The sequence below is a fragment of the Haemaphysalis longicornis genome, unplaced genomic scaffold (assembly GCF_048455015.1).
Source record: "Haemaphysalis longicornis isolate Haplotype H1 unplaced genomic scaffold, Haemaphysalis longicornis Haplotype H1 scaffold_14, whole genome shotgun sequence".
Lineage (NCBI taxonomy): Eukaryota > Metazoa > Arthropoda > Arachnida > Ixodida > Ixodidae > Haemaphysalis > Haemaphysalis longicornis.
The window spans coordinates 19727139-19753987 of record NW_027526245.1 but is presented as its reverse complement, the minus strand read 5'-3'; the positions used below and the strand labels follow the sequence as shown (position 1 = coordinate 19753987).

The 26849-nt window shown below is 48.1% G+C and overlaps 1 protein-coding gene across 1 annotated transcript; it reads left to right on the top strand.

Annotated features, from left to right (window-relative positions):
- The first annotated feature begins 3810 nt into the window (after window positions 1-3810).
- LOC144164795 (uncharacterized) lies at window positions 3811-25902 on the top strand. The gene is made up of 3 exons (XM_077695062.1): window positions 3811-4148; window positions 4874-5933; window positions 25846-25902. The coding sequence occupies exons 1-3, from the start codon at window positions 3811-3813 to the stop codon at window positions 25900-25902; spliced, it is 1455 nt and encodes a 484-aa protein (XP_077551188.1).
- Window positions 25903-26849: the final 947 nt, after the last annotated feature.

The window sequence follows — 26849 nt, the reverse complement described above, 5'->3', positions numbered from 1 at the left end:
CCTCGTAGGTAGGTTGGCTGACACGTCGTAGAATCTGGTAGGGTCCAAAATACCGTCGCACAAGCTTCCCACTGAGTCCGCCTCGTCGGATGGGAGTCCAAACCCAAACACAATCGCCTGAGTGGTACTCAGCTTCTCGGATCCGAGCTGCTGGTCCGTTGTACGAACTCGAACGAGCTGGCGGGCCTCTTCTGCACTCTGAAGGTATCCCTGGACGTCGGGGTTGAGGGTATCGTCTTCTACATGCGGAAGCATGGCGTCAAGCATCGTGGTTGGCCATCTTCTGTAGACAAGCTCGAACAGCGTCATCTGTGTAATTTCCTGGATAGCCGTGTTGTACGCAAATGTGACATACGGGAGCACTTCATCCCAAATCTTATGTTCAACGTCAACGTACATTGACAGCATATCTGCGATTGTCTTGTTCAGACGTTCCGTTAGACCGTTCGTTTGGGGGTGGTACGCCGTCGTTCTTTTGTGGTCCGTGTTGCTGTAGCGCAATATTCCTTGCATCAGCTCCGCAGTAAAGGCCGTTCCGCGGTGTGTGATTAGGACTTCCGGGGCTCCATGTCGCAGCATAACTGGGCTTATGAAGAACTTTGCGACTTCCAGTGTTGTCCCCCTCGGAAAAGCGGCGGTCTCTGCGTAGCGCGTCATGTAGTCTGTTTCTACGACAATCCACTTGTTCTCAGATCGTAACGTAGGAAACGGGCCCAGTAGGTCCATTCCAATCTGTTGGAAGGGCCTCGATCGGACGGCGATCGGCTGCAGGAGTCCGGCGGGTATCGACGTCAGTGGCGTTTTTCGTCGCTGGCAGTCACGGGAGCTCCGGACGTAGTGGGTGACGTCGGATGTAAGGCGGGGCCAGTAGTACTTCGCTTTGATTTTTCCAATTGTGCAGCCTGTCCGAGATGTCCGGAAGACGGGTCGTCGTGGCACGCTTCCAAAATATCGTCACGAAGTTCTGCAGGGATGACAAGGTAATTCGTTCTTGTTCCGGGGCTGAAATTCTTCTTCACTAGAACGGAGTTTTTCAGGCTGAATGCTGGTAAGCTGCGTTTGAAGGTGCTAGGTACGGCGACGTTGCATCCCTCGGGGTAGCCGATTATGACGCGTAAGTCGGGGTCGGCACGCTGCTGGGCGGCCAGGTCGCTCTCCGTCACGATTCCGAAGAACGCGCTGTCTTCATCCGAGTCTTTTAGTGGTGGGTCGATGGGGGCGCGCGACAGGCAGTCGGCGTCGGAGTGTTTCCTGCCGGATTTATAGACGACTGTAACGTCGCACTCCTGCAGGCGCAAGCTCCACCGCACAAGACGGCCAGAGGGGTCCTTCTAATTGGCGAGCCAACACAGCGCGGTGGTTTGTCACAATTGAATGGTCTTCCATACACATATGGGCGAAATTTTGAAATCGCCCATATAATTGCCAGGCACTCTTTCTCAGAGGCAGAGTAGTTTTTCTCCTCCTTCGACAGACCACGGCTGGCATAGGCGATTACCTTTTCGCAACCGCTTTTTTTTTTTTGGACGAGGACGGCACCCAAGCCTATATCACTGGCGTCCGTGTGCATTTCCGTTTCGGCATTTTCGTCGAAATGAGCGAGCGCGGGCGGGCTTTGCAGGCGTTTTTGCAGCTCGCATAATGCTTTTTCATGGTCGTTTTCCCAGCTATAGGGGTGCTACCTTTCGTCAAGCGTGTCAGTGGCTCTGCAATGCGTGCGAAGTTTGCGACGAAGCGCCGGTAGTATGCGCACAGTCCGAGAAATCTTCGCACGCCCTAACTTTCCGCCTTGGGAAGTTGGCAATGGCTGAAGTTCTTGCCGGGTCAGGTAGGACTCCCGCGGCGTTGACGACGTGGCCCAGAAACTTGAGCTCCTCGTACGCGAAAGGGCACTTTTCAGGCTTCAGCGTTAACCCCGACGTGCGAATGGCCTCGAGTACAGCCTCCAACCTTGCAAGGTGTTCATCGAAAGTCCGGGCGAATACCACAACGTCGTCGGTATACGAGGGAGGTGTGCCACGACCCAGCAAGCCACGGAAATCCATAGGATTATAGGATATCCACAAATGGCACTAACATCCAACGTCATTTTAGAACATCTCTGCGATGTCCATACAATGTTTCACCTGAGATAATTTTTTGTGAACATCCATGCGATATCATTGCAGGTGTGTTATTTAAACATAATTTTTGCGATGTCACTTGGATGTCCACAAGTTTACGTTTTTTTTTTTTTTTTCAAATATGGGTTACTCGTCTTTATAGGGATGTATAATACATCCCTATAAAGGAATGCCACCTTGAATCATGAGCTGCGACTGCATTCTGTCTGAATAGACGACTGTAACGTCGCACTCCTGCAGGCGCAAGCTCCACCGCCCAAGACGGCCAGAGGGGTCATTCTAATTGGCGAGCCAACACAGCGCGTGGTGGTTTGTCCCAACCTTGAATGGTCTTCCATACACATATGGGCGAAATTTTGAAATCGCCCATATAATTGCCAGGCACTCTTTCTCAGAGGCAGAGTAGTTTTTCTCCTCCTTCGACAGACCACGGCTGGCATAGGCGATTACCTTTTCGCAACCGCATTTTTTTTTTTGGACGAGGACGGCACCCAAGCCTATATCACTGGCGAATACCACAACGCCAATTAGAAGGGCCAGAGAGGAAATTTTTCCATGTTCGACAAACGTTTTCTCGCACATGCTTCTTCCGGACATCTCGGCACAGGCCGCACAATTGGAAAAATCAAAGCAAAGTACTACTGGCCCCGCCTTACATCCGACGTCACCCACTACGTCCGGAGCTGCCGTGACTGCCAGCGACGAAAAACGCCACTGACGATACCCGCCGGACTTCTGCAGCCAATCGCCGTCCGATCGAGCCTTTATAGGGATGTATAATACATCCCTATAGAGGGGAGTAACCCATATTTGAAAAAAAAAAAAAAAACGTAAACTTGTGGACATCCAAGTGACATCGCAAAAATTATGTTTAAATAACACACCTGCAATGATATGGCATGGATGTTCACAAAAAATTATCTCAGGTGAAACATTGTATGGACATCGCAGAGATGTTCTAAAATGACGTTGGATGTTAGTGCCATTCAATTGTGGATATCCTATAATCCTATGGATTTCCGTGGTTTGCTGGGTCGTGGCCCTCCCTCGTATACCGACGACGTTGTGGTATTCACCCGGACTTTCGATGAACACCTTGCAAGGTTGGAGGCTGTACTCTTGACTAACTAGATCCTCCCCTTTGCTTTCCGAGGTATTCTTGACTGCCAATTCTTATTTCTGTACTATTTTCCTATTCTGATTCGCTATATATATATATATATATATATATATATATATATATATATATATATATATTATATATATATATATATATATATATATATATATATATATATATATATATATATATATATATATATATATATATATATATATATATATATATATATATATATATATATATATATATATATATGTATATATATATATATATTGTTACAGTGTGTCAGTAGTTCAAGAACGAAATGTTAGTACATAGCCCCAAGCATTGCGGACATGTGCTAGGGCTCAGCTGGGAGGAAGAAGAGGTTCGGGCTAGGTCCAACGCGGTGCTCGCTTCTCTGTGTGTGTGAAATACACCTTCATTTTCACGTATTCCTCTCCGTAACATCTTGGTGGAGGTTGCCCGACATCCCTTACCTCTCGTCTTGGCGCTCAAATCCTCGAGGCTTCGTCACCATTCATCACGTTACTCCGCAGCGGGCGTCATATTCACCCTGCCACCATGGCTCCGCCCAGCGAGTCGGCGACTCCGCTGGTCGTCGTTACTCAGCCCCGCGAGCCTGGTTTCTTCACCGGCACTGACAACGTTGACGTCGAAGATTGGATCAAGCACTACGAGCGGATCAGCACCCACAGCCGTTGGGACCCCACTATCATGCTCGCCAACCTCCCTTGCTGCTTCAGAGGTACGGCCCTCACTTGGTTTGAGACGAATGAATCCACGCTCACCAGCTGGGACGATTGTAAAGCCAAGCTTTTAGAAGAGTTCGGCAACCCTGTCGCCCACCAGTTACGCGCAAAAAGTGAACTTGCCTCCCGTGCCCAAACGTCGACCGAGCCGTACGTCGCCTACATCCACGACGTTCTGGCTCTCTGCCGTAAGGTCGATGCGAGCATGAACGAGCAGGACAAGGTCGGGCATGTGCTCAAAGGAATAGCAGACGACGCCTTTAACTTGCTAATATGCAAGGACTGTACGACAGTCGATGCTATCCTGAAAGAATGCCGGCGCTTCGAGCACGCGAAGAGTCGGCGCATCACGCAGCAGTTCCAACGGCTGCCAAACACCGCTGCTACTTCTTCTTGCGACGCACCGGCCCCCCAGTCGTTTTCGCCCGCGCCTTCTTACCGCGACGCCCTAGAGCACACCGTCCAAAAGATAGTACGCCGAGAACTTGAAGCGACAGCTCCTGCCGAAACTATGCCCCATGCCGTCACCAGCCCTGTTCCAGCCATTTCGCTCATTCAAGCTGTCGTCCGTGACGAAATTGCCAACATGGGCTTCCAGCCAGTATGCGCCGTAACTCCTGCTCCCCGCCGCAGTTATGCTCCACCCGGACCACGCAATGTGTACGGCCCTACGCGCTATCGAAACCCCGCTGAATGGAGAACTCCGGATGACAGGCCGATTTGTTTCACGTGCAGGCGTGTTGGGCACGTCGCGCGCTACTGTCGGAACCGCTGGTCCTCCAGGAATACCTTCTGGGATGACTCCCGCCGCAACGATGGACACCGCCCAACCTACTACCGCTCCCAGCCCCACCTTGAGACCCAATTACCTGCAGATGCTCCACCGGAGAGTACAACCTTCCAACGCCGTCGCCCGTCTCGCTCTCCGGAACCTCGTCGACTTTCGCCGCACCTCTCTCGCCGTTCATCTCCGGGAAACTAGCTGATGCAGCTCCCGGAGGTGACGCTGCATCAACGACCGACCCCGCAAACCCTCTCTTGACGTTGCCGACTGAAGACAATTTGCTAGCAGTTGAAATTGATGGTGTCCCTGTTAATGCCCTAATCGACACTGGTGCCCACATCTCCGTCATGAGTGCACAGCTGCGCTCTCGCCTCCGCAAGGTGCTCACCCCTGCTCTTTCGCACGTTCGCGTTGCTGACGGAGGAACTTCGGCTGTCGCGGGTATGTGCACCGCCCGAGTGAGCATAGCTGGCCACCCCGTCACTGTTATGTTCTTTGTTCTGGACAAATGCCCTCATGACGTCATTCTCGGCCGTGATTTTCTCTCAGACCATTCCGCCCTAATCGACTGTTCAACGGGTCTGCTTCAACTTGAGCTCCCACGTTCCTCCGAAGACCACGCCCCACCTTTCCTCCACTTACGCTCTGATGAGCACGTTCGCCTGCCGCCTCAAGCCGCTACTTATGTCCCTCTCTCTTCAAGCATGCCCGTCCCCGATGGAGACTACGTCGTTGCGCCCGTCCTTGACGTTCTACTCACCCGAAACGTCGCCCTTCCCCATACTATTGTCTCCATACAGCAGAACCACGTCTCCTTGCCTTTCCTGAACTTCGCATTCCACACCCAGGTTCTTCCGCAAGGAATGACTGTCGCTACTGTTTGTCCGGTCTCCGATTTTCATATTTCTGCTTTTACCGTAAACCCCATATCCCATCCGCCCACTTCGTCCGCTACACCTCCGCCCACCACTCAATTCGACGCTATGATTAGCCCTGACCTTTCCCCAGATCAGGTACACCTTCTGCGTGAGCTGTTGGCTTCATATGGCGACATCTTCGACTTGGACAATCCAGTGCTGAGTCGAACTACCCTCGTGACTCATCGAATCGACACCGGTGACGCCATCCCCATCCACAGGCGCCCGTATCGGGTATCTCGCGCTGAACGGGACACCATCCAAGCTGAAGTTGACAAGATGCTCTCCAAGGATATTATCGAGCCTTCGTGCAGCCCCTGGGCCTCACCAGTGGTGCTGGTAAAAAAGAAAGACGGCACCTGGCGATTCTGCGTTGATTACCGGCACCTCAATAATATTACAAAAAAAAGACGTCTACCCCCTACCCAGGATTGACGATGCTCTTGACTCTTTACACGGTGCTAAATATTTCTCTTCTATTGACCTTCGATCTGGCTACTGGCAGATAGCTGTTGATGAGTTGGACCGAGAGAAGACCGCTTTCGTCACACCAGACGGCCTTTACCAGTTCAAAGTAATGCCGTTCGGACTATGCAATGCTCCCGCAACGTTCGAGCGAATGATGGACTCTCTTCTTCGTGGTTTCAAATGGTCAACATGCTTATGCTACCTGGACGATGTGATAGTGTTTTCACCCTCTTTTGAAACACATCTCCAGCACCTTTCAGACATCCTCATAATATTTCGACGTGCGGGCCTCCAGCTGAACTAAAAAAAATGTCGCTTTGGCCGCCGCCAGATAACCATCCTTGGCCATCTTGTTGGCAATAACGGGGTTCAACCCGACCCTGACAAACTACGCGCAGTCAAGCAATTCCCCGAGCCTCGCTCTTCCAAGGACGTCCGCAGTTTTATTGGCCTATGCTCGTACTTCCGGCGTTTTATACGGGGGTTTGCTGACATTGCGCGCCCTCTGACAGACCTTCTTAAAAAGGACGCTGAGTTCCATTGGGGTGCATCTCAAGCAGAAGCGTTTGCTAAATTGATATCCGCTCTCACCACTTCACCTATCCTGGCCCACTTCGATCCCACTGCCGCCACCGAAGTCCGGACAGATGCTAGCGGACATGGCATTGGCGCTATCCTCGCTCAGCGACAGAACGGTAGAGACCGTGTTATTGCATACGCCAGCCGCCTCCTGACGTCCGCTGAGTAGAACTACTCAATCACGGAGAGGGAGTGCTTGGCACTGGTGTGGGCTGTAGCAAAATTTCGCCCGTATCTGTATGGACGCCCCTTTTCGGTGATAACCGACCACCACGCGCTCTGTTGGCTTTCTTCTCTAAAAGATCCTACAGGACGCCTAGGTCGCTGGGCTCTGCGTCTGCAGGAATATTCGTACACGATAGTTTATAAGTCCGGCCGCTTGCATCAAGACGCCGATTGCCTGTCCCGTTACCCGGTTGACAACCCCGACATTGCTGTTTCGAGAAACCCAAGTAGTGTGCTCGCAATAACGGATTTGTTACGCCTTGGGGACGAGCAGCGCCGCGATTCATCTCTCAGCGCAATTATGAACCGTCTCAACTCTGGCTCCCATGACCCTTCACTGCGCCTCTTTAAGTTACGCAATGGGGTCCTCTATCGCTACAACATCCGCCCCGAGGGTCCAGAGTTGCTTCCGGTCCTCCCTGAACGTCTGCGCTCGGACGTTCTCCAGCAACTCCATGACGTACCCACTGCAGGTCACCTCGGAGTTTCCCGCACCTACGACCGTGTGCGTCGTCGCTACTTCTGGCCAGGCCTTTATCGCTCTGTACGGCGTTATGTGGCCTCTTGCGACCTCTGCCAACGCCGTAAAAAGCCTGCCACATCCCCAGCAGGCCTTCTCCAACCGGTGGACATACCCACCGAACCATTTTTTCGTGTAGGCGTCGATCTCCTTGGTCCTTTCCCGGTCTCCAGTTCGGGCAACAAGTGGATCGCGGTTGCCACTGATTACGCCACACGTTATGCAATTACACGCGCTCTCCCCACCAGCTGTGCCTCTGACGTTGCCGATTTTCTTCTCCAAGACGTCATCCTTCATCATGGCGCTCCTCGTCAGCTCCTTACTGATCGGGGCCACTATTTCTTGTCTCGCGTTGTCGCCGATATTCTTCGTGCTTCCTCAACGCAACACAAGATCGCGACTTCCTACCACCCTCAGACGAATGGTCTCACTGAGAGACTCAATAGAACACTTACCGACATGCTCTCAATGTATGTCTCCGACGACCATCGTGATTGGGACGTGGCGTTACCGTACGTTACATTTGCGTACAATTCGTCCCGTCACGACACCGCTGGATATTCTCCCTTTTACCTGCTCTACGGTCGCGAGCCTGTTTTGCCACTGGACACTCTCCTGCCGCCTTCAGTTCCAACTTCGGAATATGCCCGAGCCGCAGTTGACCGTGCCGACCATGCTCGACAAGTTGCCCGCTCTCGCCTCTGCTCATCGCAGTTTTCCCAAAAGGCGCTTTACGATTCTCGCCACCGAGACCTGCAGTTCTCACCTGGGTCTCTTGTTCTTCTGTGGTCGCCGTCCCGCCGCGTGGGGCTCTCTGAAAAACTGCTGTTCCCTTACACGGGACCCTACCATGTGGTCCGTCAAGTGACCCCAGTCACCTACGAAATCTCCCAAGCCGCCCCTTCACCAACTTACCACCTTGACACCGCCAAAACAGACATTGTCCACGTTTCCCGCCTCAAGCCGTACCATCGCCCTCGCACAACATCGCCCTAGGAAGCACCGAGACGGTGCTTTTTGCCGCGGGGGTTATGTTACAGTGTGTCAGTAGTTCAAGAACGAAATGTTAGTACATAGCCCCAAGCATTGCGGACATGTGCTAGGGCTCAGCTGGGAGGAAGAAGAGGTTCGGGCTAGGTCCAACGCGGTGCTCGCTTCTCTGTGTGTGTGAAATACACCTTCATTTTCACGTATTCCTCTCCGTAACAATATATATATATATATTTGCTTTCTCATAATCTATGAAGGCTATATATAGGGGTTCAGTATACTCAGCGCACTTCTCTATCACCTGATTGATCGTGTGAATATGGTCCATTGTTGAATAACCTTTACGGAACCCTGCTTGTTCTTTAGGTTGACTGAAATCTAAGGTTGCAATATATTCGGTTAGCGATTACCTTGGTAAATACCTTGTAGACGACTGACAGTAAGCTGATTGGCCTGTAATTTTTCAAGTCCTTCATGTCGCCTTTCTTATGGATTAGGATGATATTCGCGTTCTTCCAAGATTCCGGTACCATTGCGGTCATTAGGCATTGCGTATACAAGTTTGCCAGTTTTTCAAGTACAATTTCTCCGCCATCCTTCAAGAGGTCTGCTGTTATCTGGTCCTCACCAGGTGCTTTGCCCCCTTTCATTTCTTTCAAAGCCTTCCTTACTTCTTCCGTCGTTACTGGTGGGATGTCTATCTCCTCTGAGCTACTGTCTCGTTCGGCATTATCCTGTATGTCCCGGCTACTGTACAGATCCCTATAGAGCTCCTCGGCCACTGTGACTATTTTATCCCTATTTGTGATGACATTGCCTTGCTTATCCTTAAGTGCATACATCTGATTTTTCCCCACGCCAAGACGTCTCTTCACTGCTTTCAGGCTACCTCCGTTCTTTACAGCGTATTCGATCCTCTCCATATTATACTTCCGTATGTCAGCTGTCTTACGCTTATTGATTAACTTCGAGAGCTCGGCTAGTTCTATTCTGTCAGCTGCGGTAGAGATTCTCAAGGTTTGCCGTTTTCTGATTAGATCTTTCGTCTCCTGAGAAAGTTTACTAGTATCCTGTCTAGCCACAGTTCCCCCGACTTCTACTGCACACTCCGTGAGAATGCGTGTAAGGTTGTCGCTGGCTTCCTGTGTCGTAAGCTCGGCTTCCTCGTTAAGGGCGGAATATCGGTTCTGCAGCGCGATCCTGAATTCTTCTACTTTACGTCTTACTGTTAGCTCATTTATCGGCTTCTTACGTACTAGCTTGTTGCGGTCCCTCCTCAAATCTAGCCTAATTCGAGATCTTACCATACGGTGGTCACTACACCTAACCCTTCCGAGCACTTACACATCCTGCACGACGCCAGGGTTATCGCATAATATGAAGTCTATTTCATTTTTGTGCTCCCCATTCGGGCTCCTCCAGGTCCACTTCCGACTCTGCCGTTTACAGAAGAAGGTATTCATTATGCGTAGGTTATTCCGTTCTGCAAACTCAACTAGTAGGTACCCCCTGCTATTTCTACAGCCCAGACCATAGTTCCCAACTGCCTTGTCTCCAGCCTGATTCTTGCCTACTTTAGCATTGAAGTCCCCCATAACTACGGTATACTGCGTTTTTACTTTAGCCATTGCCGATTCCACATCTTCATAGAAGCGATCCACTACTTGGTCGTCGTGGCTGGATGTGGGCGCGTAGCCCTACACCACCTTGAGCTTGTACCTCTTATTGAGCCTAATTACAAGACCTGCTGCCCTTTCGTTAATGCTATAGTGCTCGTCTATGTTGCCAGCTATGCTTTTATTGACTAGAAATCCCACTCCCAGTTCTCTTCTGTCCTCTAGACCACGGTAACATAGGACGTGTCCATTTTTCAGCACCGTAAAGGCTTCGCCTGCCCTCCTAACCTCGCTAAGCCCTATTACATCCCATTTAATGCCCTTTAATTCCTGTAACAACACCTCGAGACTTGCTTCGCTAGATAAGGTTCGCGCGTTAAACGTTGCCAGGTTCAGATTCCATTGGCGGCCTGACCGGATCCAGTGATTCTTAGCACCCTCTGCTGCGTCACAGGTCTGACCGCCGCCGTGGTCAGTTGCTTCGCAGCCGCTGGGGACTGAGGGCCGAGGGTTAATTGGCGTATTCATGGGAGGTTGTGGCCGTTACTACACCAGGGTGGCCAATCCTGCTCTGGTGAGGGAGTGCATTACCGGCAATGGTCGCCGGGGTCAGGCCGCACCCCAAGCCCCTTTGTGCAATTCCATCAATACGCGGATTTTTTTTTTTAATCCGGTGGGAATTGTCCGGCACCGGGATTCGAACCACGGTCCTTCTGCACGCGAGGCGGGTGTTCTACCTCTACGCCCTCGCTGCATCCTGAGAAAGCATTTGACTCGGTCGAAACCCTAGCAGTCATTCAGGCATTGCGGAACCAGGGGGTAGATGAACATTATGTAAGAATACTAGAGGATATCTATAATGGGTCTATAGCTACCATAATCCTCCATAGGGAGAGCAGTGAAATACCTATAAGGAAGGGTGTCAGACAAGGAGACACAATCTCTCCAATGTTATTCACAGCTTGCTTACAAGAAGTATTCAGAACGTTGGATTGGGAACAGGTGGGAGTAAGGGTTAATGGAGAATACCTCAGTAACCTCAGATTTGCTGATGACGTTGCCTTGCTAAGTAACTCGGGGGACGAATTGCAAAGCATGCTTTCCGCACTGGGCGAACAGAGTAGAACCGTGGGCCTGAAAATTAATATGCAGAAAACTAAAGTAACGATCAATAACCTCGGGAAAGCACAGCAGTTTGAGATAGATGGCGAGGCAGTGGAAGTGGTAAGCGAATATATATACTTAGGCCAAGTTGTGACCCCAGATCCCAACCATGAGGCAGAGATAATTAGAAGGATCAGAATGGGGTGGGGTGCATATGGCAGACATTCTCAGATAATGAATAGCAGCCTACCATTGTCGCTGAAGAAGAAAGTGTATGACAGCTGCATCTTACCGGTACTCACCTACGGGGCAGAAACTTGGAGGCTCACTAAGAGGGTTCAACTTAAATTGAGAACGACTCAGCGGGCAATGGAGCGGAAAATGATAGGTGTAACATTAAGGGACAAGAAGAGAGCGGAGTGGGTCAGGGAGCAAACTGGGGTTAAAGACATATTAGTAGAAATTAAGAAGAAGAAATGGACGTGGGCAGGGCATGTAATGCGAAGGCAAGATAACCGCTGGTCATTAAGGGTAACAGAGTGGATCCCTAGAGAAGGCAAGCGTTGCAGGGGGCGGCAGAAAGTTAGATGGGCAGATGAGATCAAGAAGTTTGCGGGGATAAATTGGTCACAGTTGGCACAGGACCGAGGTAATTGGAGAATAATGGGAGAGGCCTTTGCCCTGCAGTGGGCGTAGATAGGCTGGTGATGATGATGATGATGATTATGATATATTTGACCACGGTTGCACGGTCATACTGAAATGCGTCTTAGTTAAGGGTCATTCCATGCCAAATGTCCCAGCCGTAAAATCGACCATCACAGATTTGCTCAGTAAAAATTGTGGGTTATCCTCGCATGGCCCGCAATGCTCCCTGAAAGTGTTTTTGTCTAAAAAAAATTTGTTCTTTTTCTAGCGGCCCTTTTACCTCCAGCGTTTAAAGCAAATTTACGTCTGTGAAAAAATTGACGAAAAACTAACTTCTCTTACAATGGCCACCATTTTCTGTGAACATCATGTTGAAGCCATGGGCTGCTCTATGCCGCATTTGTAAACAATTTTTCCATTGTTTGTTTTGATTGCGCCATTCAGAAAATGCACGGTTTCGAGCATTTTCAAACATTGTTAGCAAATAGGAGCACATTCTCTCAGCCAATGAAGCATTTGTACCTGTATCTCAGCATTGTGTAAAATTGGTAAAAACTATATTTACGCTGAAAAAAGGTGAAATGTGCGAAAAAACGTTTGTCAAACTTGAAAAAATCTTCTTTCTGGCCCATATTCACCTTGAAATTGCACATTGTTCTGCTCGTAGTAAAAATATCAAAGCCATTCACTAGCACAAATGATCGCCGTTTATTTCAGAAAGTTTAATCAGAACATTTTTTGTTTTGGCAGTGAAAAAAAAAAAGTTCAATTTGTACAGCGACACTACTTCACCCCGTTGTTCCACAGAGCGGCTTTTCTGCACGGCATGCAACTGCCTGCATGAAAGAGGCGCGAGCCAGCGGGTTTGCGCTACAAGAATAGATTTCGCCGCAATGGTATTTGTAGCGTCAGTGCAGGAAAAAGGAATAATTCGCGTGTTATTGGGAAAAGTACAACGTGGAGCTAGCGGTGGTGCCCCCATTCTATGAGTACGGGTAACTCAACGGCTGGCTGGACATGGGCGGCATCTAAAGAAGCGGGGTATGTTATACGTGGTATCTTTTAAGTTTTCCGAAAATTGCGAAATAAACAGTGGTGGAGTCATCGAGTTAAACGGATTTACTTGTATGCGTTAGCGGGGAATGCATACTCCCGATGCTTTAAATGCACATCTGATGTCCAGCCGTTGAGTTACCCGTACTCATGAAATAGGTGCACCACCACTAGCTCCACGTTGTGTTTTTCCTACTAACACACGCATTATTATTTTTTCCTGTACTGACGCTACAAATACCATTGCGGCGAAATGTATTCTTGTAGCGCGAACCCGCTAGCTCGCGCCTCTTTCATGCAGGCAGTTGCATGCCGTGCAGAAAAGCCGCTCTGTGGAACAACGGGGTGAAGTAGTGTCGCTGTACAAATTGAAAATTTTTTTTCTCTGCTAAAACAAAAACTGTTCTGATTAAACTTTCTGAAATAAACTGCGATCATTTGTAATAGTGAATGGCTTGCATTTGAAATTTGTACTACGAGCACAAGAATGCGCAATTTCAAGGTGAATGTGGGCCAGAGAGGAATTTTTTCCATGTTCGACAAACGTTTTCTCGCACATTTCCCCTTTTTTCACTGTAAATATAGCTTTTACCAATTTTCGACAATGCTGAGATACAGGTACAAATGCTTCATTGGCTGACAGAATGGGCTCGTATTTGCTAAAAATGTTTGAAAATGCTCGACATTGTGTATTTTCTGAATGGCGTAGTCACAGCAAATACAAGGGAAAATATTTTAAAAATGCGGCATAGAGCATCCCAGGGCCTCGACATGATGTTCACAAAAAAATGGTGGCCATTGTAAGAGAAGTTACTTTTTTATGATTTTTTTTCACAGACGTAAGTTCGCTTTAAACCCTGGAGTTTACCTCCAGGGCCGCTAGAAAAAGAACAAATTTTTTCGGGGCAAAAACTCTTTCAGGGAGCATTGTGGGTCATGCGAGGATGATCCAAAATTTTTACTGAGGAAATCCGTGATGGTCGATTTTACGGCTAGGACATTTGGCATGGAATGACCCTTAAACCTTTGATGTTCCCCGCGACCTCTCCACCCTCGTCTTCCTCGATAGCAACAAGACGTTTTCTTTCGTTTGCTTTACGGGTGGACGATTGACCCTTTCGCTCCCGTTGACAAATATAGTCGTCATGAGATTTTGTACCGAAATGACCGATGACGAGTACAATCGTCATCGGTCATGACGACTATACTCTTCATAGGCCATTTTGGAGCACTGACGGCGCTTTTTCGCGAGACGTTGGGGCCATTCGGTGAAGCCATCTTCGAGCAGTTTTTTTTACACAATTTTTAGCGCATTATTCCAATTTACACGTACACGTTATTTCATCGAAATAATGGTGCCGTATTATTGATAAAAAGAAGCTCTACAAATTGAGCGAAAAACATTTTTCGGTAAACTTTATGCATTTTTTTACGGTACGAAAGTGTTAATCGATTAACGTAAAGATTATAGAAACTAATTATGAAGTAATGCATTATATTAGCGATTAAATTATTTAACCAGTCAATCGGTTCAACTCGTGTGAGGCGAGTACATCAGATATGAAGCCCCCCAGAACTCTGCGCCGGCATATTTGAGGGCATCGCCTTTAATGATACAGTCGACTCCCGTCAATACGAAGACCACGGGTACCGCAAAACACTTCGAATTAACCAAACTTCTAATTAAACAACAGGCACAGGCACAACACTGTTAGTTGTCCGCGACTTGTCCCCCTTCTTAATTTCGTTCATAATGTTGACAAACGTCACCAAGTCGAGCGTACTACACGAGTTGCCATGATGGTTGAGGCATAGCCATCGCTAAAATCAAACCTGAAGCGCCCACCGCAGAAACGGCTTGCACGGCGCTCTGCGCAAGAAAGGTTGAGGTCCTTTAAAGGGAGAGAGAGATGCGTACGCTGGCGCGAACCTCAACCACCACAACTGGCCTTCGCTTTATCAACTGCGCGCTGTCTCAGTTGAGATGGCGCTGACGTCGGTACAGATCGCGGCGCTATTTTTAGGGTTTGAAATTTTGAATTTTATCTAGAACTGAGTCATCTCAATGCTATTTATTCGAAATAACTTCCGATATAATGGACTTGATGGACCGATATAATGGACTTAGGCTTTCAATCATTGAGAATTTTCCACATTGGATTCCGTGTAAAATTGCCGAGGCCAGCACATAACTTTAATTAACCGAAAATTTAAATTAGGTGGCTTGGAACGATAGTTGACTAACCGCGTTTAGAACCGCAACCGCATGTACTGGCAACTAAGAAAGTCGCCGGGCTCGCTCCTTCGAGAAATAGCGCCAATTAAATGTGCGTTCTCGTAAATCTATCTGTACACGCGAAGGTCTGTTTAGACCACCTGAACCCACATGCACAATATTGCATTAAAATGTGAAAATGATTCCGACTGCTCCATGACTATGACCTGTTGCGAAACACACACCCACATGTGCATAGGCACACACGCACACACACTTCGAATTTGAAACCTGGTTCCAGCTTTTCAAGCAAAGCTTTCTAGCTCTACCAGCCAACTGTTCTTTTGTGGAGTGCGGGACAAGAAACTCCAACGCGGCGGCAGCGGTGGCGGAAAAGGAGGGGGGAGGGTTAGATCCCAGAATTAGGGGAGAGAAAGGAGTCCTTCGAATTTGGGCGGTGGCCGAAGAGGAGGCGCCCGCCGTCTGCGTCCGAGCCCGGTGAAGGGGCCCCGTACGATGGCACGGGTGCAGCAGCACCGCGCCGCATCCGCACAGCCGTGTGCCCGGTGGAAGGGGCAAGGAAGCCCCCTCCACAGTCTGGTCAGCGTCCGCCACCGTCCGCCACCGTCCGCCACCGTCCGCCCCTGGAAAGGCCAGAACAGGCGCTAGAACAGCCAGAAGGCCAGAAAGGCCAGAACAGCCGGAGAAGTGTGCGCTCTGCGCTAGCCTCTGCTCGTGCACTTTCGTGAAGCGACAAGTGTATCAATCGGCGTGTTTTATTTCGCTCTCTGCGACGGCCGCGCTGTGGATTGAACGCTTCATCCTTCGTATTCTAGCGAAGTTACGAGTGCTTCAACCGTGCCTGTGTTGGATATTTCGCGTTCTCTTACGTGAAGCGGCAACTGTTTGGATACGCAGTGTGCGCTCTACTGTATCCTCTCCTCATGCTCTTACGTGAAGTGCTTCAACCGTGCCTCTGTGCGTGATTTCGCGTTATCGGGTGTTGGACGGCTCTGTAGATTTCGAAGTGCCTCAACCGTTCGCCAGTCGCCGCGTAGTTGGAGCGGCTGTTTCTCAAACGTAGATCTACCGTTCACCCTACATGTGATCGGCTCAACCTTTGGCCTGGAAATTGCATTTTGTGCCCCGATGTTTGTTCTGTGATAGCGCAAACTACCATGTTGCTTTCGTTCTTTTTTTTTTTCTTCACTAGCGTTCCGTGCTGACGAAACGGCAGTTGTAACTCGCTAAAGTTTCGGCAGGCGCAATGATAACTGGCCTGAGTCCTTCAATGATTTACTACTGCTCGGACGATTTCCTCAGTCAGACAGGATGACCCTTTGGTGTGCGCTTCCGTTGCTAAATGTGTTGTTCCAGGGTTCAAATCTCTTGTGACCCCCCACCCCCCCTTTTCTTTGTCGCTGGCGACCGCTTAAGTGTCTGGTGTGCAAATTCAGTGCACAGCTGACCAATTGCAAAGCGTGGGTGTTATTAAGCTTGTCACAGAGCCTTTGAAGTGATGACTACTGCATTCCTAATGACCAGTTTCCCAAAAGACGCTTCCAGAAGTGAGCATCTTTAAGCAGTTCTGCTCTCACTGTGTGAATTGCGAAACGGGTGAGAACAATGTGCTATGGTGGCTGTATTTGCTTAAGAGTTAAGTGTACATGCATGTGTTGCTGCGGACCAGCTTATTTATTTATTTCTGACATACTGCAGGCTCCGCACAGGACCCAAGCAGGAAGGGGGGGGGGGGCATAATCACTCAAATATAATACAAACCGACAACACAGGGCAAAATACAGTAACTTGTAAAAACATACTGTCTCAATTTTCTATACGTTCAATCCCATCAATGCTGCAGACAACAGATACAGGCAGATTCCAGTCGGATATGGTGTGTGGGAAGAAGGAAAATTTGAAGACGTTTGTCTGGCGCTGCAGGGGGCCAAGGATGCACTTTGTCGGTGTCGTGTACGCCAAGCAGTTAATGGTTGAATATACTGGTCAGGGTTAATGCCAAGTTTGTTGGTCTTAAGTTGATACAGAAATTTGAGCCTTTCTATTTTACGGCGTGCTTGCAATGTTTGAATCCCATGCTGTTTCATCAGATTAGTAGGCGAGTCTGTCAAATGCAGGGGCGGATCCAGGCTTTTTCTGAGAGGGGGGGGGTCAGCTCCTATCAGTGATGATGATGATGATGATGAGCAGGAAAAGGAGGAGGAGCCTTATTTATTCACTGAAATTTCGGGAAAGCAAAAACACAAGGAATACAACAAGTCATCAATACACCTTTTTCTGCGACCTGGGTGGTCATCTTCTTGGAGGTTTAAATTCAAAAATTAAGGGAGGGGTCAGGACATCCGGACCCCCCCTCTGGATCCGCCAATGGTCAAATGATATTTTGAGTAGATAAAGCGAGCAGCCTTGCGCTGTATCATTTCAAGCGCCTGAATATTTTTTTGCTTGTGCGGGTCCCAAACTGAGCATGCGTATTCGAGTTTCGGCCTTGTAATCGATGTGTATGCAAGAAGTTTAACACTTGGAGGAGCTAATTTAAGTTTGTGTCTGAGAAGGCAGAGCTTGTGAAAAGAGGACACAGAGCCATTGGAAACGTGCTGATTCCAACTTTGTTTGTAATGGTCACACCAAGGTACTTGAAAGAGCTGACTTCACAAAGGGGCCGTGCAGAAAGCTCGTAGGAAAACGACAAGCTGTTTTTCTTCTTAGTAATTTTCATGAAGACCGATTTTTTGGCATTTAGCTTCATGTTCCACTTTGTGCACCATATCTGTATGCTAAGAAGGTTAGAATTGAATTGAATTACCAGGAACCATGACATCCCCTTTTTCGAAGCCGTTTTTTTTTATTCATCGAACTAGCTTTTTCTCTCACTTTTGGGCAACATTTCAGGGCACGTCGCGAGGCACCTAGAGCAAGCCAAGCCCGACTGTATTCAGCTGTCCCCATCGTCCTGGAAACTTCTGATTGCTTTTCACTTTCGTTACATTCTGTCAGAAGCGCTCTACCAAATGCTGCCTCGTTGTGGCGGCATACAGCTTAGGCCACCAAGCCCCATCTGTTTGCTGGCAGAGTATGACGACAACGGCAAAGCTTCCCCAGAAAGAATACTTGTCAACGTGTAAATGTGGGCTAGTTGGTTCGAACTGTGAAACATGATCAAGTAGCGCGGTAAAGACGGGACTAAAGTAGAGACCACACAGGACTAGCGCTAGACATCAACTGAAAATTTTACTGCACACATCAAAAGATATACAGGAAGGGCACATGCGTGAACATGGTCAAAGCACAAAGAAAAAAGACAAGGTCAAGTGGTGCATTTTGTTACGCACGTGGCAAGTTCGCATCCGGATAATCTATTTCTTTTCTTGATGAACTAATAGATGCCGTGCTTACACACTTTTCACCGGCTTTCATGATGCGCCACGCTTCAAGCAATTCACGGCTGGCTTGGTCCTTAAAACAGCACAATATTACTGTCTTCTCGTAAATTGGAACAGTGTGGAACACACCGGCAGCGGCGGCAATGGTCAGCTAAATGGCCCCCCGCAGCGAGCGCTTGAACAGCTGTACGGTGCTCCCGGAGCCTGTCATTTATGCACCTACCAGTCTGCCCAATATAGCATTTTCCGCCATATAGAGGCACTTCGTATACAACACCTTGTTTGCAACCAACAAACTGCGTGGCATGCCTCTTCTTCGGTTGCCCTTCTCGCCATTCACAGCAGAGCACATTCGTGCTAGTTTTTCTGGGGCGGAGAACACAACGGCGGCACCACATTTCCCCGCCACCTTTTTAAGGCGGTGTGAGAAATTGGGCACGTAGGGGACGACCACAGGCCTCCTTTCTTTGCGAGGTTCATCTCGCCCTTGACGCCGTGTCCCTGACTTGACGTCACGCAATAGGCTTTCAACCACTGCTGCTATTACTTGCCAAGGGAAGCCGGCATCTTTCAAACGTGCAACTTGGTGCTGAACACTATCGGCGACTTGGTGCTGACAAGACTTCTCGTGGTCGTCCTGACTCTTGGTGGTGCTGACAACTTCTCGTGGTGGTGCTGACAAGACTGTGGTCGTCCCCTACGTGCACAATTCCTCCCACCGCCTTAAAATGATGGCGGGGAAATGTGGTGCCGCCGTTGTGTTCTCCGCCCCAGAAAAACTGGCGCGAATGTGCTCTGCTGTGAATGGCGAGAAGAAGGGCAACCGAAGAAGACGCATGCCACGCTGTTTGTTGGTTGCAAACAAGGTGTTGTATACGAAGTGCCTCTATCTGGTGGAAAATGCTATATTGGGCAGACTGGTAGGTGCATAAATGACAGGCTCCGGGAGCACCGTACAGCTGTTCAAGCGCTCGCTGCGGGGGGCCATTTAGCTGACCATTGCCGCCGCTGCCGGTGTGTTCCAGTACACTGTGTTCCAATTTACGAGAAGACCGTAATATTGTGCTGTTTTAAGGACCAAGCCAGCCGTGAATTGTTTGAAGCGTGGCGCATCATGAAAGCCGGTGAAAAGTGTGTAAGCACGGCATTTATTAGTTCATCAAGAAAAGAAATAGATTATCTGGATGCGAACTTGCCACGTGTGTAACAAAATGCACCACTTGACCTTGTCTTTTTTCTTTGTGCTTTGAGCATGTTCACGCATGCGCCCTTCCTGTATATCTTTTGATGTGTGTAGTAAAAATTTCAGTTGATGTCTAGCGCTCGTCCTGTGTGGTCTCTACTTTTGTCCCGTCTTTACCGCGCTACTTGATCACGTTTCCCCAGAAACGCCCGCAGCCGCTACTACATAACACCTAGGAAAAGCTGCTGAATATGCATGCGCCATTGATCAAAACATTTGACAGCCGTCCTGCTTCGTGTTGATTGTGCTAATTTTCCTATTTCCACTGGCAGCTTTATCTGTATGTCACTAGCTAGGTACAGTACTACAGTCTCTAGTGCACCCACATGCATGTATTTTGTGGCTGTGTTTCTAGGCGAGGCAAAACATTCCCATGAAATCGACACTGCAAGAAAGCCTGGGATGAGGCATCATATTTTATGTTTACTGGCTGATGTTTGTGTCTTTTAAAATGCTCATAACCAGAAAAAGTTCTTGCACACATTCATTTTAAACTTGCATAACCCTGCATCAGTGTTTGCTTCAGAAGAACACTTCGACTAGTTCCACCAGTCTTGTCTTGCCATTCGCAATTAGTGATGCCACAAGTTGTCTGCAGAACAATGTACAGGGCAGCCATGCCTGTTTTCACGCCGCTTTGCGAATTTTCATGCACTAATAAAGTACTGCTGCTGCAAGTCGCATATTATTTGTATTCACAACACTGCAATTACCGATGCTGGCCAACCTGCTTTTGCACTTTAGTGTCTCTTTAGGCGTCTATAGTGTACTGTAAAACCATTAGGTCCCTCCTGGGCAGATGTACTGAACTATGCTCCTGTGCTATGTCGCTTGTGCCAGTAACCCTGGCTTGTGCATCCCAGTAGATTTACTTCCTCATTCTCTTTTTAAGCATAGCAGCAATTTCTGAGGTGCAAAAAAGTGTCGAAACATGAAAAAGTTCAGTGTAGTTTTTTGTGCTTAAAATGAGAGCTACCGTATTTAATCTCATAATGAACCCTCCCCCCACTTTTCTTGTTGAGAATTTACTTTTTTGTCACTGAATAAAAAATGCAGCGGGAATATGTCTTATTTTAAGAATGGCTGCTGATGCTGTAGGCGATCACAGTAACGTGATATCGTGCTACAGTACACGCAGAAATGCTAAAAATGCATTCCAAGAAAAGGAAATCTCATCCGTAGCCGGAGACGTGAGCGCGAATGCCGCGGCTTACAATTTAAAAACTGCGCGTTTTGCGGTGCGCCATCTGTTGAATGCAAAACAAACCTTGCGCCATAAAAACGTTGCGGTGTGCGAACAAAGCACCAAACGTACTCCGCACTCGTTCCCTGCTATTTTGTTTAGGCTGGTTCTGCCGGCGTGCGAACAAAGCAGTAAACGTACTCCGCACTCCTCTGCTTTTGTTAGGCTACGGCTAGAGCCACTAAATAAAAAACGGTTTATTTAGTGACGCTAGCTACGCCGCTTTCACCAGTGGTGTAGAGTTTGCAGCACCAGTGCAGCACCAGTGCAGCACTGGTGCAGCACAGCAGCACCAGTGGTGTAGAGTTTGCTGTAATTTTACGGTTTTTTCTAGTTCGACGACGAAGTAGCAGTTAATTTCTTCAGCCGTTATGACATGCGCGGGCGCGACCAACCTTTCGAGTTAGACTGCTAAGCCAGCGTCGATAACGTGGACGTGCTTCGTGCGGGGATGCGTACGCATGGCTGACTACTACGGCGAGGCAACCAGTGCGTCGTGGATCGTCGACTGGGAGGCCCCCAACCCAACGAGGTACGGCATATATGTATGCTCTTCGGCAGTGACTTTATTTTTTGTGGCAAGCTCCTCGGAGGTGCAGCCGAATCACCCCCCAACCCGACCTGGTAAAATCAAGACAGACTGATCAGTTACAGTTGCGAAACAACCGTGACCAGCGAGTTTTTTTTTTTTGCTACGCATTTCTTACAGTAGCGGTGGCTTAAAAATCTGGTTACAACTGATCACACTTGCTTCCGTCACGCTGAACAACGCCACGGGCCAATCATCGATGCCGCCGTCCTTCACGCTCGCCATTGCTGCTGCTTCACGGAGATTCACGTCGAGGCTCCTCGCTCTTGTTGCTCGCCTACCTATCCCTCGATCACCCCCTCTCTCCTCTCTAATCTTTATACACCCCTCCTCCCCCTCCCCCCCGCACTGGGTTGTATGCAGGTGAGCCCCCAGCCGGGCTCAATAATATCCCCAGTGCATCTCCTTTCCTTTTCACTCGAACCACTTAGTTCACGCTCAATGTCAAAGGGAAGAACAGCTGAACTTCGTCATTGTATGTTCTCTTGGCCGAGGTGAAAGAAAATATAGCTTAAATTACATTACATTGATTTGGGCTGGGATTTTTTGACCACGATTACAAGCACCCGTGCAAAAACAATCCGCATGTCACTTCATGTTCAAATTAATTTATTTTTCCTTACGTAAGATTAAACAATATCAGAATAATGTGTGATGTAATTCTAATTCACAAACAACGCTTCATAGTATGGTCCGAGCATAAAAAGTGAAGCATGTGTGTCATGCTTTTAACATTTTCACAGATGAATGATTTTTAGCCAATTATCGCCTGCCCCCTTCGGTTTATAAAGGGGCACCCCTTGCTGAGGAGAGAAAAAAAGACCAACTGAAAATGCTTTAAAAGAGGCATTAAAGGTGTGTTATTACGTGTTCAGTAGATTTAAACGTAACCGAAATGTAGGAAGCATATAACTGTCCTATTTTGGAGAGAATTGTGTTATATGCAAGAGCATAACATGCAACTGTTCCGCTTCGATTTCGTGAGCGATTGAGCTTTTTTTTTTTTGCTTGGTACCAACACAAATTTTCCTGAAACGCCATTTTTCATACGTGGGAAAATTAAATGAATGGCGAGTGGTAAACCTGTACAATTTCTTATTTCGCGAAGTAGATCAGAACATGACTTGGAGGCACATCTCTAATACAGTATGCGCATCACCTTGAAACTTCAGCATTTCTTAGTTTTCTGATTGTGAAACTTGTCAGATGAAGTGGGTAATTGAAGTTAAAAAAACATTTGCAGGTTACAGATTGCATATCTGGTTCTCAATAATATTCTCACAACTAAAATAATTCGTAATATTACCGTTTAACACGTTTGTGTTTCATAAAATTGTAATTTAAGTAAAAAACTATATTGTAGGTTAGTCATTGTATATCAAGCTTTAAATAATATTTTGAGAATTGAGATAATTCGTGATATTCTCTTTTTACAGGTTTGTGTTCCACAAGGAGTGAAGGTGTCAGCACAGAAGCTTGAACGAAACTGCCGGAAAGCATTCTACAACTGCTAAGCATTTGTAGATGCCAAAATTAAGAAAGTAACAAAAGCAGCTCAGCAGAATAACCCATTCCTCAACTGGCCAGTCTCGCCGACTGCTGTCATCAAGCTGCATGAGGTGCTCAACCACGGGCTCGACTGTGCCGATGGGCTTTGCCTTCTAAAACCCACATCGCACACCAGTGCCGCATTCTTCCGCTACTTTCAAGATGATACGACCCCAGCAGCCGCACTAGCTCCTCATAAAACGAAGCTGGCAAGGCAGGAGCACGGTGAGGGCCTGCTCGCTAGCAGCGCTGTAAATCCTTCAGCCAGCACCGTCTACCACTGGTTCTGCGGGTGGCGGAGAGGGCAGTATGGCGACGAAGGAGTGAGCCCCCTCACTAAGCTGGACAAAAGAGCACCAAATCACGTGGAACATTGTAAGTGGCTATGTACCCCAGCACACTCCATATATTGCTACTTTTATGTGACCTGTGCCAACTTTTATGCAAACATGGTATCTCTCTCAGTTTAATTTTCAGCTTCAAGCAAGCTATCATGCAGTGTAGACGGAAAGGTATCGCAAAAACTCTGTTCTGCAGTGTTGAATTCTCTAATTCGGGAGAAAGGCAGCGATGAGCACATGCACAGCCACGGCGCACTTAACTAGACTTGTCTGATGCACCTGTCCTAATGAAGATGGCACAGCCTGACTGTGAAAGCCTGTGCTTGTAAAACTACTTTTAAATTGTGGCCATTAGGCCCAGACGTTCGTATGTCTCAGTACATACCTTCGCTCTACTATTTTTGTTCCACTTAGAAGGAATAAATGGGCGTGTGGTACTCGCCACAACAGTGCAGCTCATAATACATCTTTATACGTGGCACATCTAACAGCAGCCTGGCGTGGGAGCAATGCGCAATTTGAATCAAATTCAATGTGAAGTGAATTTTCACTATTCACATTTGAAAATAATTCATTTGCAGTAATCTTTTGTCATTCACATTCGAATATATGTAATTCGCGGTTGGTTTCTACTATTCGTATTTGAGAATATTCGATCTGATTCACGGTCAGTTTTCACTGTTCCTAACTGTTCACAGCATGTCTGGAGGGGGCATTCAGGAAGCTTGACTGGGAAAACAAACACAGGACAATTCCCAAGAAGCCAGCACCAGCACACCCACAGGGCAAGGCCAACCGGTGGCAGCAGAGCCTGAACAGCAGCAGCTGCCTATGGATACCGAGCCACAGCTGGAGGCCCAGGGCTCAACTGGAAGCAGTCACCAACGTGAGGTGTTGAGGTGTGGCTTGTGCTCGTGCATTTATTTTAGCAAAGCCTAATAATTGTGACCCTTACTCCAGTTACTTGACACCTAGGTAGCAACTAGACACCTGAGCAAGATTTGTTTCTCAGCAACACACTCCACTTTTGTGAAAAGCTACCTATTTTATAACCACGTGCACGCATGTTTTCAGGGGTCTCTTGTAGTAAAATTTATTTTTACGAAGGTACAATTGCAGGAACTAAGTAGAAGGCAACAGGATGCCAAAAAAGACACTCCAAAAATTAAGGCAATCCAACATGACTGCGTAGCATCACAGCAGAAACAAGACGAACAAGATTTTCCAATGCATGCAGAGGGGAGCAGGAATGAAGTAGTACTATTCATATGTCACAGCTAGTGTGAAATTTTGTATGCTGGCTGTCGTATGTCTTCCGAGGCCCTTTCTGACATAGGGAGGGTGCTAAGAGGAGGAGGAATAAACTCTAATTAAACAGCACTGTGCTGGTCTTAGGGGCCGCCACCAGGTGGGACAGTTTTCAGTCCAGCTTAAGAGAAGAAGTGATAAATAGGCTCTGCCAGGATCCAATCTCATTCCATTAGATACATAGTCAGTTGCACAGTGCAAGTTCTTGAGATGTAAAATTTTTCATTCTGGTCTTAATGTTTTTTCTGTGTGTTTCACTGAATAGTCCTTGTATGCCACTAAGGCCCTGTGAATAAAAAGGTGCCTTGCGAAAGCGCTAGGTCAGGGGCTCTCAAGTAAGGCTTTGAGGAACCCTGGGATTTTGAAGAGGCGTTGCTTGGGTTCTGCGAGACGAAAGTGGCTATGGTGTTGTGCTGCTGAGCCCAAGGACATGGGTTCGATACCGGCTGTGGTAGCAATTTTTCTGATAGAAGTGAAAAGCGAAAGCGTCTGTGTGTCGAGATTTCGGCGCACGTTAACTGTTCCTAGCTGTTCTAGGTGACCAAAATTAAACCCCAGCTCTATCCACCACAGCGCGCCTCATAAGCAAGGTGTAGTTTCGGTACTTTAAACCTCGCAGTCAATCAATCAATCAATCATTATTATGCAACTGAACGTGGTACTAAACAAAGCTTTTTCTTGTGTTTTATTTTAGTTCAATAAATGCATGAATGTTTGTAAAACTAATCTGTAAATACCTGCGTAGTATTCTCTGGTCCAAACTGGTTATCTAAGCTTGGCAGGGGAAGGTGAGTTCTGTGAACATTTTTCTTCCCTAATGGGTTTCCCGGTAGGCCCATAGTTGAATACCTACGGAACACCCTCATTACTTCAGCAGTGCAAAGAAGACAATAGTAAAGATAGGAGATGCAACAAATTTTGAGTAAATCTGTGGTATACCCTGAACAAATTTTTCGTAGGACACTGTGGAGCTGCAGAAGTTCTACGAGAATTGGTGGCGCCAGCCCTCCCTAGCTACTGGCAACCCATATTATGCCTCTGCCCTTCAGCAGCTGCTGCGGCAGATGCACAAGATCAGGAAGGAGTCCCAGGAAGGAGCCTGCCCATGAAGGCAGGCTTCACCAGCGCCCGGAGGTGCGGCCGTACCGTCAAGGTGTAGCCCACAAGCATTGCCAGGCGTCGCCCTGGGGTCAACCGGGGACCAGGTAGAATGCCTGCTGGCCAAGAGCTCGGCCAGCAAGAAGGTCAAGCGGCCCTCACGCCCTGAACCTAAGCGTCAGAGATGGGGTGCCGCACGCCAAAGCTCTCGGACTACAGAAGGGACAGAAGGCACCTAATAGGGTGCCCCTTGTGTGGGCCTCTTCATTTAGGGTTATGTTTTCTCCGGAGGTGTGTGAATGGCACTACAAGTCGTAAATGAATAGTGAAAACTCACGGGGAATCAAATCCAGTATTTTTAAATGCACATGTCTCGGCATTAAAGGCCAACTGCACTCAAATTTTTCTTTGTCCAAATAAGCAGTCTAAGCTGTTAAAATCACCTTGGCGAAATCCTGAGCTTTGCAAGCACACTGCACACTAGGTACCATTGTTCAAAGTAGCTCCATGCAGACGACGTTTGCACCTGGCGGAGAGTTGCCAAAACAAGTTCCGAGCGGCCTGTGACGGAGGTTGGGGAACCTGTCCCGTGAAGCTCGCGCTTCTCCGGCGACTTGCAGGGCGCTCCGCCAGGTGCAGGGATGTGCTCGCCCGGGGTTTCTCTGCTACACCAGCGCGCTGTACCGCCGTTGCCATCACATGTTTCAACTAACCGCATAGGCAGTAATATCCGCCTTTTTTTTTAATTGTAAAAAAAAGAAAGAAAGATGAGAAGCCTACAAACTATTCACGCGCTTGCGAATGTCTTGGAGTTAGCAAACCTCTTTTTACTTGAAAATAAAATTTTTACTCAAAGATAAAAAATTCCCTCGCACTTCCCCGAGGGGGAGAGTGTGTAAGTGCGAATGCACGGTTATTGATTGCGCGATTACGGTGGATATCGTGATCTTGGAGTGGA

What these genes read in the sequence shown, in the direction of transcription:
- LOC144164795 (XM_077695062.1), top strand. Translation starts at nt 3,811, where the DNA reads ATGGCTCCGCCCAGCGAGTCGGCGACTCCGCTGGTCGTCGTTACTCAG. An exon ending in GCCCAAACGTCGACCGAGCC is followed by an intron (nt 4,149 to 4,873) that starts GTACGTCGCCTA and finishes AATTACCTGCAG; the next exon opens with ATGCTCCACCGGAGAGTACA. An exon ending in TCCACAGGCGCCCGTATCGG is followed by an intron (nt 5,934 to 25,845) that starts GTATCTCGCGCT and finishes GCCCTTCAGCAG; the next exon opens with CTGCTGCGGCAGATGCACAA.